Source organism: Bos grunniens, chromosome 4 (assembly GCF_055505025.1).
Source record: "Bos grunniens cultivar Pamir isolate PY7600 chromosome 4, Bosgru_T2T1.0, whole genome shotgun sequence".
Classification (NCBI taxonomy): domain Eukaryota; kingdom Metazoa; phylum Chordata; class Mammalia; order Artiodactyla; family Bovidae; genus Bos; species Bos grunniens.
This window is the reverse complement of record NC_141168.1, coordinates 115,474,009-115,487,771: the sequence shown is the minus strand read 5'-3', so window position 1 is coordinate 115,487,771 and position 13,763 is coordinate 115,474,009. Positions and strand designations below refer to the sequence as shown.

At 44.0% G+C, this 13,763-nt stretch overlaps 1 protein-coding gene across 11 annotated transcripts in view; it reads left to right on the top strand.

Annotated features, from left to right (window-relative positions):
* Nucleotides 1-13,763, top strand: part of COBL (cordon-bleu WH2 repeat protein) — a 296,069-nt gene that overhangs the window by 223,767 nt on the left and 58,539 nt on the right. For 2 of the 11 annotated variants that reach the window (XM_086398050.1, XM_086398049.1), the window contains one exon: nt 5,571-7,002. The exons of the other annotated variants lie outside the window; for them this stretch is intronic. In XM_086398050.1, coding sequence (XP_086254176.1) covers nt 5,571-5,614 — 44 coding nt within the window. In that variant the 3' untranslated portion in view covers nt 5,615-7,002. Of the gene's footprint in view, nt 1-5,570; nt 7,003-13,763 lie in introns of those variants that run through there. 11 annotated transcript variants of the gene reach the window in all.

Sequence of the window (13,763 nt, the reverse complement as noted above, 5' to 3'; positions counted from 1 at the left end):
GGTGCCAGGGGTGAAGACAGGTACATGAGTCCAAGAAGTGTGGCCACACACCTGGAAGGCAGAAGTCACCAGGGCACTGTCCCCTCCAGGGACAGGCTCAGTGCGGGACTGGCCAGTTCAGGGCTGACACCCAGCTCCATTTCTCATTCCTACTTTTACAAACCAAAGGGATGACAAGAAATGCTCCTGGTGTCAGCACGCGTGCTCCTAGAGCCCAGAGACGAAAGGGTTCAGTTTCCTGATAGTCTTAGAAGCTAAGAAGAGAATAGAACAGAGTGAGCGGAGTCGTGTGTTCAACCCGTCAATCTTTGGAATCCTATATCTCATTTAAAGTCACTTTCTGCTGCAAGAAGCATCAGTAAGTCTTCCATGGTGAATTTAACTTAGGGTAAACAAAACGCAGCCTCGTCAAAGTAGGTCAGAGCAAATGTGAAGCTGCGTGGACTTGGCCTCTGCATCACTTGGTGCAGGATTGCGGGTCCCCTGGCCTGGTCCGAACTGTCACCCTCTCCCTGGCACCCTGGTCAGGCCAGCCTGTGGGGTCTGAGGGGTTGAATGCTGGTGCATACGTGGAGGAGAACGATCTCAGCCTTGTGGCACAAAGGTCATCGCAAGTAGGGTTTTGGTGATGTGTTTGAACTTCCCTTGCAGAAATGTAGCAACAGGAAATAGAAGTTCCTTGGCCTGTACACTTTAATCTTTTCGTTTCTTATTAATAAGCTTTCATATTAACCTTTGGATATCTAATCACGTGCATTGGTGCTTCATATGCATGTCTAAACCAGTATAGCTGTGCACATGGATTTCTGCCCATCACTAACCAGCTCACTCTCTGACTTCAGTTTTAGTTGAACCTTCATTGTGGATCATGCTGGTGGAGTTTATCCACTAGCTGCACTGAATTCTTTATTTAAGAAATCTGCAGTATTTGTTATGATTAAGTTATTAACAAGTTAGTAGACACTTGTTTCAATGACAAGACCCTGGGGATTTTAGAAATCAATGCATAGAGAGCTCAATTTGTTTTACATTTGATTTACAGATCCTCAGTTTGTTTTATATTTTTAAAATTTTACTGTCCAATGATTGTTATACATTTTCCTACACCAGGCTGGAGGAAATCAGCCTTTCCTTGGGTATCCATTTCTAAGATAATTGGCAAAGGATTTTAAAGACATAGAGGGAAAAGGGAGCCATTGTCTCCTGTTCTAAATGATTTATAGGTTCAAGCACCACCATGACAACCATTGTGATGTTTCAAGCTAATCATTTTTCAATTTGTGAACAAGTATTCCATTTTAAAGAACTTTGGGAAATTCTGAATTAAGGGAATAAAATGAGAGAAATAAAGTATTTTCAATAGAAGATTTGAGTTTGCTCAATGTAAAATTAATAATAATAACAAGAACTTGCATTGTTGGCTGTGTGACTCAGCAGATCTGAAAATCTAGAAGTGTTTTGGGTCCGGCTGTGTGGTTTTCTGGCAGAATAGCTGTCAGCAGATCCCCATGCTTCCAGATGAGAGCTTCTCTAGCTCAGAGAAGAGCTGGCCTGAGCTCAGAGTACACAGGACAGGACAGGAACTTCACTGACGGTCTCCCTATGCGGGGGCCAGTCATCTTCAAAGTGACCTAGCGTCTTGCTCTACAATTGGAAACAACATTAAACACTCAGCCTGTTTCCAGACAAAGCAGTTAATTCTACAGCTCATGACACAGTGGGCTTCCCAGGTACTCAGCAGTAAAGAATTTGCCTGCGATACAGAGACAAAGGAGATGCAGCTTCAGTCCCTGGGTCAGGAAGATCCCCTGGAGGAGGTAACGGCAAACCCACCCCAGTGTTCTCGCCAGGAAAATCCCATGAACAGAGAAGCCTGGTGGGCTACCATCCACAGTGGTTGCAAAGAGTCAGACACAGCTGAGCGACTCAGCACACACACACACACACACACACACAGCTGACACAATTCTGGGAATCTTGTTTGTCATGGAAGCACCCTTGAAACCCTACAGGGTTGGGGGGTGGGGGGTGGGATTCAGAGCAAGCCCAGCAGAGCAGTCTTGCCCTTCTTGTGTGTACTGGCTGCTTCCTTCCTGTGGCAAAAGGACCCGTCACACCGCTGCTCCTGCTGCCATGGGAAAGGGCACAGCGTCCAGGGAGACAGGAACTGGGTGGTGAGCAAGTGACCTTCTCATCAAAGGAAGGAAGTCGGCAACTGTGGGAGCAGAGTCTGTCCCTGCTCACAATATATTTTAAAAATGGGTGGAAATTGTAACCTGTTATTATGGAACCTTGAAAAGCATTACATCTATCCAATATGAACTAGACTGAGTGCTACTTAGGAGCAAAGCAATAAGAATCATGATAGAGTTATGCAGTGTTTAAAAAAAAAAACAAAAAACCCTGTGAAATTATTTCCTTTGGTTAATTGTCTTTGGGCACTTTATTTCCAAGCTATGTCGCTGGCTTAAACAATTGAAGAACTTAGTGACAACTCAAGGAAGCCCAGGTGTCCACTCAGCCTAGCTCATGCCATCTAGCTGGTGAGAGCAGATTGTTGAAATTTTAAAAGTTTTGCAAGCCAGTTGTTAAATAAGTGAAAGTGAAAGTCGCTCAATCGTGTCTGACTCTGCGACCCCATGGACTATACAGTGTGTGGAATTCTCCAGGCCAGAATACTAGAGTGGGTAGCCTTTCCCTTCTTCAGGGGATCTTCCCAACCCAGGGGTTGAACCAGTGTCTCCTGTACTGCAGGCAGATTTTTTACCAGCTGAGCTACTAGGGAAGCCTGTTGTCAAATAAAGCAATTATTAAAAGTAAAATATGTAAGCTTGCAAATGAATACTATTAAAAACAAAGGTACATATTAAAAACTCAGCACTTTCTAATTATTTTACTAATGTTTTACTATTTCTGTGTTCTTGAGGTTATGTACGTTGAATCAATATGATTTAATAATATGATAGTGAAAATGCTATATGACAGCACACATCTTCCCAACACCACATTCAGTGACTGATAGGACCTGGAAATCAACCAAGGAAGGAGCATTTACACCATGGACATTGGCAGAGGTTCTGTGTCAGGACTGATTTATTGTCTGGTAATTGTCCAGGCATACAGTGTAACCCTGGGTAATGTTAATAGAGCAGATTAATTATAAAAGCATATCAAGCCAATGCATTGTGAAAAGTAGCCCCCCCCCCAAAAAAAACTGAAGAATGATCCTTCCATTTTTCAAAAACCATTATTCAACTCAGCAAAGTCATTCACCTGATGGACGAAGAAGCCAAGTTCTTCATGGTTTCATGTTCACCTTACTCCTTAACATAAAATGATTAATCCACACTGGTGTCAAAAGTACATGTGTTTGTCAAAGGTAATAATAAGCTGGCCATAGGTAAAATAATTTGGCAAAAAATAATAAAAGTACTATGTGTATCAATTGGTTCATATACAATTTACAACAAAGACTGTTGCAGTCTTTATTATCACTTACAAATTCTTTATAGCAGTGCAACCTTATTGTTCTGTCTGTCCCTTTTCCTTTTTCCAGAAGAGAGCTGGTGACTAACCATTTATCAGCCTCCCACCACAAAGCAACAACAAATATAAACAGGAATTCTGAAAAGAAGTAAAATAATTTAGCTAAGAAAATGGATGGCAACATTATCTTTGATTGTCTAAGTCACTGCTCAAGCTGTGAGTTGACACAAACAATCAAACAGGTGTCTGTGTCTCTCAGAAGTTTAATTTGCTGCCTAAGTTCAGGTTCGGAGAAGGCAATGGCACCCCACTCCAGTACCCTTGCCTGGAAACTCCCATGGGCAGTGGAGCCTGGTGGGCTGCAGTCCATGGGGTCGCTAAGAGTCGGACACGAGTGAGCGACTTCCCTTTCACTTTTCACTTTGGTGCATTGGAGAAGGAAACGGCAACCCACTCCAGTGTTCTTGCCTGGAGAATCCCAGGGACGGGGGAGCCTGGCGGGCTGCCCTCTATGGGGTTGCACAGAGGCGGACACGACTGAAGCGACTTAGCAGCAGCAGCAGCAAGTTCAGTTTGGTTGTAAAAAACAACTTTTCAATGCCAAGAGTTATGAGAACTTCTTTCTGGGTTCACATAAATTTAAGTTCTTCCTGGAAGTAAGAAACAGACAGCTTGATTTTTTAAGAATGGTTCAACATTCTTATTTAATACCATTATTGTATTTGATTAGTTAAAAAGTGAGTAGGAATTATAAGCCTACCATTTTCTTACTGACAGTGGTCTTCTAAAATGTTGTCTTACAGATTTTTTGTGAGATGCTGTGAGTTTAGGCACAGCCATTCTGTTTTAATCCCTAAGCCTTGAGGCCTTCAGGGCCTTAAAGATTCTCCATGCAATGGCCCTTCATCAGATGGTCAGTCTCTCACTGGGGAAAATAGCAAGACCCAGAAGTTTCATCCTTGAAAACTATGGTCAGCAGGCACATGCCATTGATGACCTTTCTCCAGCCCAGTAAATCAATCAGTATTTTCTGAATTCATGCTTGAGCCCTGCTTAGCATCAGCATTATCAAGGTTTGATTGATTGATCTGCAGTTGAGGGCATTGCTTTGCAATGTTATCTATTTTTCCACTGGAGTTCTGAAAGCAACTGAGACTTCTTTCCAGGAGGTAAAAAAATTGGTTTTTGCCTACCAGCTGGTCACTGTCTCTGCCTGCAAGGACTTTCAGGTTTCTGATCAAATCCAAATCATTTTATTAGACCTCAAAGACAGCAGTGAGTGCTGCTGATGTAACTTTTCCAGGGGACAGAATTGGGTGTGTTAGATCAATAGGTCCTTTGAACAACTGACACAGAGAGAGACTGGAAGGAAGTGGATGATACTCATGAACTCACATACAAAACAGAAATAGACCCACAGACATAGAAAACAAATTTGGGGTTCCCAAAGGGGAAGGGGGGAGGTACAAATTAGGAGTTTAACATTAACATGTACACAGCACTATAAATAAAATACATAACCAACAGGGACCTCCTACATAGCATGGGGAGCTAACTGTACTCAGTATTTTGTAATAACCTATAAGGGAAAAGAATCTGAAAAATAGATACATATATGTTATAACTGAGGGCTTCCCTGTGGCTCAGATGGTGAAGAATCTGCATACAATACAGGAGACCCAGGTTCCATCCCTGGGTTGGAAGGATCCCCTGGAGAAGGGAATGGCTACCCACTCCAGTGTTCTTGCCTAGAGAATCCCATGGACAGAGGAGCCTGGTGGGCTACAGCCCCTGGGGTCACAAAGAGTCAGACACAAGGTAGCAATTAGCACAAAACAAACAGCATGTATAACCGAACCACTATGTGGTACACCTGAAACTAATTCAATATTGTAAATCAACTGTACTTCAATAAAGAAAGTACATTTTGAAAGCAAGAAAGTGGAGGAAACAGTGGTAACGTGGTTTGGCCGACACCTCACTCTCTATGCAGTGCTCAATCCCCAGGGCCTTGGTGATACTGAGAAGGGCAATGTTTTTTTGGCAGTTTGTGTTCATGTTTCACCCTTTATTTTCCCCCACAGTTTATTGCTGTGCATCATTCCCTACCCATGCCAAGCACTTCTGATGGACGGCCCCTCCCTGGAGCTCCGTGCCTCTGACTTTTCCCTGTGCCTCTGCTGTCCTGACTCTGATTCTCCTGTCGATCTTCATCTGTCAGCATAAAGGGCTCATTTGTACACCTGCAACTCACTTTCCTTAGAATTGACATATAAGTGCAGAAACAACAGAGATTTGTTTGACTGAGGTTTATATTTCCTTGTAGGAGTAAAGAGTTTTATATGTAAATTCTAGGTTGATAATTTTCTGTCTGAAATTCTTCTTTCACAGATACACGGATATGTTTTTATTAAGAACCTTGATTTATTTGAATTCATTATTAATTCCTACTTTTCTTGTTTGATATTTGGATGCAAAATTTCTTCTCCACTTTCCTTTCAGCAAGATGGTGTCCATAAATCGACCAGTGAGGGCAATGTGGATAGAACTGAAATAGTCTATCTTCCTGGTAAAAATAAGTGCCTAAGCTCATGAACTCTAATATAACCTGTAGGGATTCACAACTCATGACCTATGGTTATCCTTCTGGGATATGTAGGACCCAACTTTTTTATAGATTTTTTTTAGATTTTCTTATTACTGTGTCCCCTGCCATTTAGAGAGTTTATGAAAAGAAAACAGGAAGAAGATCTTGTGTCTCACTTCATCTGTTCATGAGGCATGCAGTCATTCAACCACTGATTCACTGACCATGGGTACTTGCTCGATGCCAGGAGGCTTTGGGGGCTGTTAGACTGAGTAGCAAATGACCTCCACCCATGGCCGCTTCTTACTATGGCTCCCCATGGGAAAAGAGGTAGCAATGGAGCCACTTGATAAATGCTGGTCTGGAGGTTTGTGCAAGTGGGAATCAGGCCCGGAGGCGTAGCTGCCATGTCCGTGTAGGACTGTTGCCTGCTCTTCCTAGAGACTGAGGTCCTTCTCCCATCTTGAGAAAATCCAGGAGTCACCTTAGCGGTCCTAAGACAGAGCAGGTGAAAATACTCATGTGAAGACTTAGGGTTTAGGAGAAAAGGCTTGCTGTGGTAAATTTTTACTATTGTGCAAAGATACATTTGAATTGGAGAGGCTTGTCACATTTCCCTCCAAAAGGTTTTTTTAAACATTGTTCTCAAAGAAAAAAAATCAGAAAGTGTTTTTTACTTAAATGACTGTTGTCTGCTTGATCACGATGAGAATGGTGGCGATAATGTAAGAATTATTGCAGCTGACATTGGTAGAACCCATAAAGAAATATAAGCTAGAGCTTCTAGAAATATATAGCTAGAGCTATGTGTAACCAATCCAGTGCCACGTGGTGGGAAAAACACAAAGTTACAGATGTTACTCACAAGGAAACAGAACAAGTTAGAAATGCTTTTATTTGCATTGAAATAAAGAACTTTTGTCTGATAAGCAGCAGTCATTTGACCTCACATCATTAATTGGAAACATCTAAACAAGAAAAGGAAGGAATGATGGCTAAAGCTGAAACTCCAGTACTTTGGCCACCTCATGGGAAGAGTTGACTCATTGGAAAAGACTCTGATGCTGGGAGGGATTGGGGGCAGGAGGAGAAGGGGACGCCAGAGGATGAGATGGCTGGATGGCATCACTGACTTGATGGACGTGAGTCTGAGTGAACTCTGGGAGTTGGTGATGGACTGGGAGGCCTGGCGTGCTGCGATTCATGGGGTCGCAAAGAGTCGGACACGACTGAGCAACTGAACTGAACTGAACTGAAACAAGAGAAGGTTTATGACCCAGACATTGAATATTGTAGAAGACTGTATATAATTACAGCCATAAGCATTTGTGTAAGAAGTAGCTATTATTGCTGAAGAAAGATAGCAGTCGGAAATCTTAAGGCCAAAAGTTAGGAGAAGAGCAGGGTAAAATTACATTAATGATATTGTTCACAGAATTCCTGGTTGGGAGGACAGAAAGTATATACAAAAATGTATCAAAGTCTATGAAAAACAGAGAACACAGATGTTGGGGGTGGGGAGGAACAAACAGAACAAAAAAGACCAAATTATATGACAAGTCAAATTCGACCAGAGCACTGCAGATGTCCTGGATCACCAAGTTGGCCAAAGACACGGATGACTGGCAATACCTCGGGGATCTCTATTGCCAAAGCGTCTCTCACACAGCTGGGTAAAACTCAGGGCAATCAGTGAACAACTTTAGAGATCCATGTGTGTCACGACACTATGTTTACCGAGTGTCAGAAACTTCTAGGAACCAGACAGATTCATTTGGTTCAATATTTTTTCTCAGGGCAGTCACATTTCAGAGAGGTTTTCATTTCTGACGCAACCCAGAAGTCATCCCTCTTTGTGGGTCATCTCTTCTCCTTATAAGCCAACAGGAGATTTGTCAATTTCTTTTCTCCATGCTGTTACACATAGTATCAAGAGTTGAACTCACAGAAAAACCGACTATGTGTCTCACTAGAGACACATAAATCAAGCAGCCCTACTGACAAGACTTGGTTAGCTGTGCCCAGGGATGCCCTGAGGCACATTAGCCCTATAGCAAGTGCCACAGCAAACAAACATTAACTTTATGCTATTTTTCAATTGCAGTGGGCTTAAAGGCTTCCATTTTCAATGCAGAGACAGTGTCAGCAGTGTGCAGTGGAACGGCCGTGACTTCTAAACTGCTGCACAGTTAGATGAAATGTTTTCCATCTTACTTCACTGGTACTTGTGACCTTCTCCTATGAAAGTTCAGAGACTATTTTCTGGTGAATAAATTGCTCTTAATACTAGAGATGAAACAATTTGGAGAATCTTACTACTGTTTCCTCATTGGTATTTTATTTTCTCACCCGTTTTAATCAATTACACATTACATCTGTGTTTCCAAGGCTTATCAACTGCTAATTTTCACAGTTTCCATGTTAATTTGGATCCATCATATGATACTGTTTGTTCACAACTTTCATAACTCATGTTGTCTGATCCAAAATATGTCCATATGCAGACTGACATTTTCCATGGCAAAACAAACTTTTCTGTGATGGGGTAGGATTGCTTCTTCCAAATATTATGAGACAGGGTGAGAGCACCTCTGCACAAGTATTGAAGGCAGCTTCAACCAGCACAATCAATTGTCTAGAAATTAATCCACTCACAGAGTACTCACTTATTTCCCCCCTGAATTATGTGTACATGTGTGCATGCGTGCAGGCATATGCGTGAGCTTTAACTATTTCATCATTCACACCCAAGAAATGTAGAGCAGGAGAAAAACTCAAAATAGCTTTGCTCCTTATTCATTGCCATGGTAAAGCAACAACAAGCAAACTTCAAATACTTGGGCGAAAACGAAGGTCCAAATCTGAGATGAAATGAGACTTGGAGTTCTCTACAGGCTGAGTCCCTGGGCTTTCCTTGTCATCAATAGCAACACAGAACTGGTGACCCTTCTGTCAAAAATTCTGCCCAGAAAATTTTGAGATTAAATTTATCCTCACTTTCTGTGTTTATTCCACCCTTAAATGCTTTATATAATCCTTCTTTTGCCTTCTTCTTAAGAAAATAATAAACTTTTTATTACTATGAAGAAGGTGTGTAAAAGTCAGAAAGTTGTATCTGCCTCCAGGAAAGAAAAAAAAAAATGCCCTTCAGAAAAAAATTTTAAAAAACAGCAACAGAGAGATGAGAACAATTGAGATTATTTAGGCTGGCTACATTGATTCCAGGGTGTTAAATCTGCACTCCACTTTTGAGGGAGGAAAGTAACCCAACTGTAACCTAAGTCAGAATGCAATAGCCAAAGCGAATCATACTTCTTTCTTTGGCATTAGAGGAACTGGGATTGAGGAGAAACTAGATCCTTGTATGTTTCATATGAATCAGCTCAGTTCAGTCGCTCAGTCGTGTCCGACTCTTTGCAACCCCATGGACTGCAGCACACCAGGCTTCCCTGACCATCACCAACTCCCGGAGCTTGTTCAAACTCATGTCCATCGAGTTGGTGATGCCATCCAACCACTTCATCCTCTGTCGTCCCATTCTCCTGCCTTCAATCTTTCCCAGCATCAAGATCTTTTCCAAGGAGTCATTTCTTTGCATCAGGTGGCCAAAGTATTAGAGTTTCAGCTTCAGCATCAGTCATTCCAGTGAATATTCTGGACTGATAATGAGGAATATAAAGCCTTCCTAATAATAGCTCAGATCCTAAACCAGATGGCACATGGCCATGTCTGGCCCACAGATGTGTCCTCCTTGCCAGTATTAAGTCAGATGGGCCTCGAACTTCCATCTCCTCTGCAATGAGTAAGAATGCTTATGCCCTTAGGGCCCAGAGCTTACCAGCACTGGGCCCCACCCCCTACCCCCCAAGGCCCAGCGCCTAGGAATCACATTGCTATGGCTATTCTTGGGCTGTGGTTTTTCCAGCAGGAGAATGAAGGGGAAAATGATGAAGTCTTACCATCAGGCTCCTGAAAATAAGTGGACGAAAGTGGGAAAATGGAGCATAAATCTCTAGGGCTGCAGTTTCAAAGGAAAAGAGACAAAGCCCAATTCTGGCTGAAAGTAAGGAGTATTCACACTTCTGGCTGGTTCCTCTCATGGAAGTTTCTCTGTAATCCCTGGAGCATTTGATGTATGACTTCTATCTCAGTCTTTTCTTCCCACCCCTTCCCTCAGTCCTCTCTTAAAGTGTGAAAGTCGCCAACCCCATGGACGCTGACCCCGTGGACTATACAGTCCACAGAATTCTCCAGGCCAGAATCCTGGAGTGGGTAGCCTATCCTTTCTCCAGCAGATCTTCCTGACCCAGGAATTGAACTGGGGTCTTTTGCATGGCAGGCAGATTTTTTACCAACTGAGCTACCAGGGAAGCCCCAGTCCTCTCTTAGGCTAGCCTCAAATCTGCACCCACAGAGCCAGGAAGAGGGTGCCTCAGGGGCAGGAGTGGGGGTGTCTGCTTTGTGCATGTCCCTCTCCACCCCATCCCATCACAGCTGTCGTACAGGTAAGACCAGGATGAGACCCTGCTGAGGGCAGTGGGTGCCAAGCCTGAATGTCCACTCCCTGGACAAATGCCCTGCATTAGAGCCCCTGGGGTTCCAGGACAGAAATATGTGAAGACTAAGTTCATTAAGTTCCATGAACATTAAATAATAGTGAGTGGTTTTAAACTGATATTTTTTTTCCCTCTTTAGTAGTAGATTGTAAGCCTCTTTTTACTATTGCAAGTTGAAGTATAGGAATCAAATGGATGGGAATTAGCAGTTTTTATTTTGTTTTTTTCTTTTAAGAGCATTAGCGATGTATAGATCGGAGAAGGAAATGGCAACCCACTCCAGTGTTCTTGCCTGGAGAATCCCAGGGACGGGGGAGCCTGGTGGGCTGCTGTCTGTGGGGTCACACAGAGTCAAACACGACTGAAGTGACTTAGCAGCAGCAGCAGCGATGTATAGGGCTTCCCTGGTGGCTCAGATGGTAAAGAATCTGCCTGCAATATGGGAGACCTGGGTTCAGTCCCTGGGTTGGAAATATCTTCTGGAGGAGGGCACAGCAACCCACTCCAGTGTTCTTGCCTGGAGAATCCCATGGACAGAGGAGCCTGCTGGGCTACAGTCCAGGGGGTCGCAAAGAGTCGGACATGACTGAGCAACCAAGCACACAGCACACAGTGATATATAATTGGAACACAGAGTTCCTACCTATGTGTAAAGAAAGTATGTCCTTTGATAAGTGTTGATACACACACCCATCACTACACCAAGATAGTAAAAATATACCACCCCCCCAAGAGTTTCCTTGTGTCACAATGTAATCATGTTTCGTGTGTTTGTGTATTCAGTTCAGTTCAGTCGCTCAGTGATGTCTGACTCTTTGCAACACCAGGGACTGCAGCGCGCCAGGCCTCCCTGTCCATCACCAACTCCCGGAGCATACTCAAACCCATGTCCAGTGAGTCAGGGATGCCATCCAACCACCTCATCCTCTGTCGTCCCCTTCTCCCACTTTCAATCTTTCCCAGCACCAGGGTCTTTTCAAATGAGTCAGCTCTTTGCATCAGGTTTCCACAGTATTGGAGTTTCAGCATCAATCCTTCCAATGAATATTCTAGACTGATTTCCTTTAGGATGGACTGGCTGGATCTCCCTGCAGTCCAAGGGACTCTCGAGAGTCTTCTCCAACACCACAGTTCAAAAGCATCAATTCTTTGGCACTCAGCTCTCTTTATAGTCCAACTCTCACATCCATACATGACTACCAGAAAATCATAGCCTTGACTAGATGTACCTTTTTTCACAAAGTAATGTCTCTGTTTTTTAATATGCTGTCTAGGTTGGTCATAACTTTTCCTCCAAGGAGGAAGCATCTTTTAATTTCATGGCTGCAGTCACCATCTGCAGTGATTTTGGAGCCCCCCAAAATAAAGTCTGTCACTGTTTCCACTGTTTCCCCATCTATTTCCCATGAAGTGATGGGACCAGACACCATGATCTTAGTTTTCTGAATGTTGAGTTTTAAGCCAACTTTTTCACTCTCTTCTTTCACTTTCATCAAGAGACTTTTTAGTTCCTCTTCACGTTCTGCCATAAGGGTGGTATCATCTGCATATCTAAGGTTATTGATATTTCTCCTGGCAATCTTGATTCCAGCTTGTGCTTCATCCAGTCCAGCATTTCTCATGATGTACTCTGCATATTTTAAATAAGCGGGATGACAACCAAATGAAACCTTATACATGTAGCTAAATAGGTAACCTTAGGACAGTACTATCAATCTAATGGGGAAAGCTAACAAAATATACTTGTTAATACCCCAAGTTCTAAATCAATTGAGAAGTAAAGCTCTGTTGAAACTAGTTAGGAAAGCGTCACAAGTGATGACTTTAATGGGTTGTTCCAGTTGGGTTGATCTGAGGGGAGGGAAAATACGTTGCAAGATTTTCAACCAGAGCAGTAGCATGGACACATGTTGATGAAATTCAGTCACACATGTGCATCTGTACACATGGACCTGGGGCCATCGCTCCTCTGTCCAAGTTTTCAAGAGGAGAGCAAACGTTGTTCTCATCGGCATCGTTCTCTCCTGCTGAAGAGGCACACGTGGGTGCAGAAAGCTGAGATCGCTAAAAGTTCACTGAATGGAGGTCAGCCACATCCCCTCTGCTCTCCCCAGCTCCAGACCCACTGGTCCAGCCAGGAGCCTGGCTGACACCTGGGGAGGCGGGGCCAGGCACCTGGGCAGCAACCACTCATCTGCAGGGGCAGCGCCCCCTCGCCTCCCCTCCCTGCCAGGCTAGGGAGCAGCTGCAGGGGTGGCTTACTGACAGGGCTGGAGGAGCCTGGATAACCAGTGTCTCACCCCAATCCCTACTCCTTTCAGCCACTGGGGAGGGACCCTTGATTATCCCCTTGATGGACAGTCTTGAGAATGGAAACAAAAGTACAGGAAACAAACACCAGGGCTCTGAGTTTAGGCCAGTATTGTTACAGCTGATCACGCAAATAGCTGGCTTGAGTGGCTGCATTCATAGGATGCAGACCTCCGGGTTTACAAAGAAGCAAAAGAGGCCAGAGAAGTACAGTGACTTTTCTGAGGTCACACAGCAGGGAGTCTTGTGCTCAGATTGGCACAAGAGGATGGCACCCCATCCTCTGTGTCTGGAGTGACCAGGATCTAAAAAAGAAAGTGACTGTGGTGTGGGCATGTGGCTCTGTCTATATATCAGTACATCTGTATATCAGTGAACTTGTATCTCTGTATCTCTCAGTCTGTCTGTCTGTCTGTCTGACATCTGTAGGTCCGAGGACAGACAATCTGCAGTGACAGTCACTACCCTGCAGGTCAGTCCACACTCATGCAATGTGTTTCTGAGCCTGTCCCCCTGGCACACTCCCCCCAGGGCTGTGAACCTGACCACTAGCCCCCCCCCCAGAAATAACTATCAGGCCCCCGCTTTAGTGTCTAGCTGAGCACACAGTTAAGGGGAACCTGCTCAACCTGTTGTGAGATCTGCAGTTATCCCATGTGGACAATACAGTGCAAGGGAGCAGCAGCCCCTGGTGCTCCTTCCCTCACATCCATGCCTGTCTGGCTGCAGAGCAGGCTGGCTTCTCTGGGGAGGGTGCCCATGCAGGGGGCTAAGCTTCACTGACCCCTGCCCCCAGGAGGGACGGGCTGAACAACCCCCTTGCA